This window comes from Aplysia californica, unplaced genomic scaffold, assembly GCF_000002075.1.
Source record: "Aplysia californica isolate F4 #8 unplaced genomic scaffold, AplCal3.0 scaffold00281, whole genome shotgun sequence".
NCBI classification, from domain to species: Eukaryota; Metazoa; Mollusca; class Gastropoda; order Aplysiida; family Aplysiidae; genus Aplysia; species Aplysia californica.
The window spans coordinates 654,137-656,673 of record NW_004797551.1 but is presented as its reverse complement, the minus strand read 5'-3'; the positions used below and the strand labels follow the sequence as shown (position 1 = coordinate 656,673).

The 2,537-nt window shown below is 39.1% G+C and overlaps 1 protein-coding gene across 1 annotated transcript in view; it reads right to left on the bottom strand.

Annotated features, from left to right (window-relative positions):
* LOC101855574 overlaps positions 1 to 2,537 on the bottom strand; it is a gene marked incomplete in the record, with an annotated part of 16,285 nt that overhangs the window by 6,882 nt on the left and 6,866 nt on the right. Inside the window, 1 exon segment of the mRNA XM_013084248.2 lies at positions 1,126 to 1,155. Within this exon segment, the coding sequence (XP_012939702.1) occupies positions 1,126 to 1,155 (30 nt within the window).

Sequence of the window (2,537 nt, the reverse complement as noted above, 5' to 3'; positions counted from 1 at the left end):
ACTAAAGTGATGAACTTTCACAAAGATATTTATTTTTATATGTGTGTATGTGTGTTTCATTATATTTATTTAAAAATTAATAATTTTTAATTTTTTTTAAAAGAAGCATTTAAATTCATTTTAAAAATTCGAAAAAAAAAGCTGACAATGTTATAACGCCACATCAGATGCATATCGCACACCACATGCCGACATCTATCACACATTTGGACAGTTATCGTTTCTGTTTAAATAAACTGTGATAGATAGATAGATAGATAGATAGATAGATATATAGATAGATAGATATATAGATAGATAGATAGATAGATAGATAGATAGCATTTATATAGCGCAGATCCCCGCTCCACAGCAAGCTCTATGCGCTTCACAATCTGTATTATACAATGATGATGATGATGATGATGATGATGATGATGATGATGATGATGATGATGATGATAACGATGATGATGTTGTTGATGATGATGGTGATGATGATGATGATGATGATGATGATGATGATGATGATGATGTTGATGATGATGATGATGATGATGATGATGATGATGTTGATGATGATGATGATGATGATGATTTTTTTTCCCTTAATGGGCCTGGCGGACTCCACGAAGAAATCTTCGAGCGATATCGAGGCTCTTTTTTGGCTCCATTGTCAATATTATGCGTAGCGGCACCTCCACTCGCCCAAATAACTCCATTCGAATTGCCATTGTTCCTAGGACATTCAAACATATGTTTGACATCCTCCTTTTCATGGCCGCATCTTCGACAACATGGGTTGAGCTCTTCATTAACAAAGTTCTTATACCATCTTAAGCTCCAATGATGGTCCGACCGTAGTCTCGCTAGCTCAACCTGGTCCCAGCGACATGTGATAGATTTTTGTTCCCGCTTATAGGAGTACCCAGAATACACATCTTCCAGGTGCTGGTACTTAGTTTTACATGGTGGGTCTCTGATTTCTCTCTTGATCATTGGAAAGACTCATTTCGTCTGATGATCATGATGATGATGATGATGATGATGATGATGATGATGATGATGACGACGACGATGACGATGACGATGATGATGATGATGATGATGATGATGATGATGATGATGATGATGATGACGTCTTACTTGGCACTGGGTCTGCCGCTTGACAAGGACCTGAGGAAAAGCGTAGGCCTCTGTGAACCTATGAGGGTGTTTGTCTTCGCTAGACTTTTTAGCTCTGTCAATCGATTCCTTGTAGCAGCCCCCTCCCCCAAGTTTCTCTCACCCACGCTCCCTACTACACACACACACAAACACATACACACACGTACACATACATTCACAGACAAATACACATACACACACACACACATGCACACATATGCCAACACACACACACATATACATACACTCAAACGTACATATGTACACACATACTCATACATACACACACACATATAAAAGCACACACGTACACACATACACACATCCACACACACTCAAAGACACGTGCACCCATCATTCACATACATACACACATACTCAAACACACACATACACATACACTCAAACACATTGTCAATATCATAGTACAATAATAATATTATTACTTCGTGGTCCACAAGAATGAAAATGTTTCAAAATTTAAGAACCGCTTAATGAAATCATATCTAACACAGTAGCTGTATTATCACTTTATTGTTTAAATGACTATGTATCTATTTCTGCAATTCTGTGAACCTAGGAACCCAACAGTGACACATTACATCATTTGTTTGTTTGTGATCAGTCAGGGTTTAGTTTTAGTAAGAGGTTTACGGCACTTGCAACACAATAAGGTTATATAAGTGCCCAAGATTAGACCTGTTACAAGAAAGTAACAAACATAAAAAAGGAGGAGGAGAGATATAAAGACGATAGTTGTTCAATAGGAAAGAAGGAGCAAACCACAACAGAGCACCCGCAAACGACCCACAATTTGTCAAAAGGACCTGTTGGCATGTGTATGTGGTGAGAGAGAAGGTGTGTGTGAGTGTGTGTGTGCGTATTTGTATGTATGTGTCTGCGCGTGCGTTGTGTATGTATATGTGTATACGTGTGTATATATACTTGTGTGTGTGTGTGTGTATGTGTGTGTGTTCTGTAGATTGCCTAGAGCTGTGTGTGTATGTGTGTGCAGGTGTGTATGTGTGAACGTGTGTGCATGTGTGTATGTGTGTGTGTAAATGAGAGTGTATATGATGTGTGTATGTGTGTGCATGTGTGTATGTGTGTATGTGTGTGCATGTGTGTATGTGTGTGCATGTGTGTATGTGTGTGTATGCGTGTGTGTGTATATGAGAGTGTATATGATGAGTGTATGTGTGTGCATGTGTGTGTATATGTGTGTGCATGTGTGTATGTGTGTGTATGTGTGTGTGAGCGTGTGTATGTGTGTCTGTGTGTTCTGTAGAGTTCCAAGAGATGCGTATGTGCATGTGAGTGTGTACATGTGTGTGCATGTATGTGTGTGTGTGTGTGTGTGTGTGTGTGTGTGTGTGTGTGTGTGTGTGTGT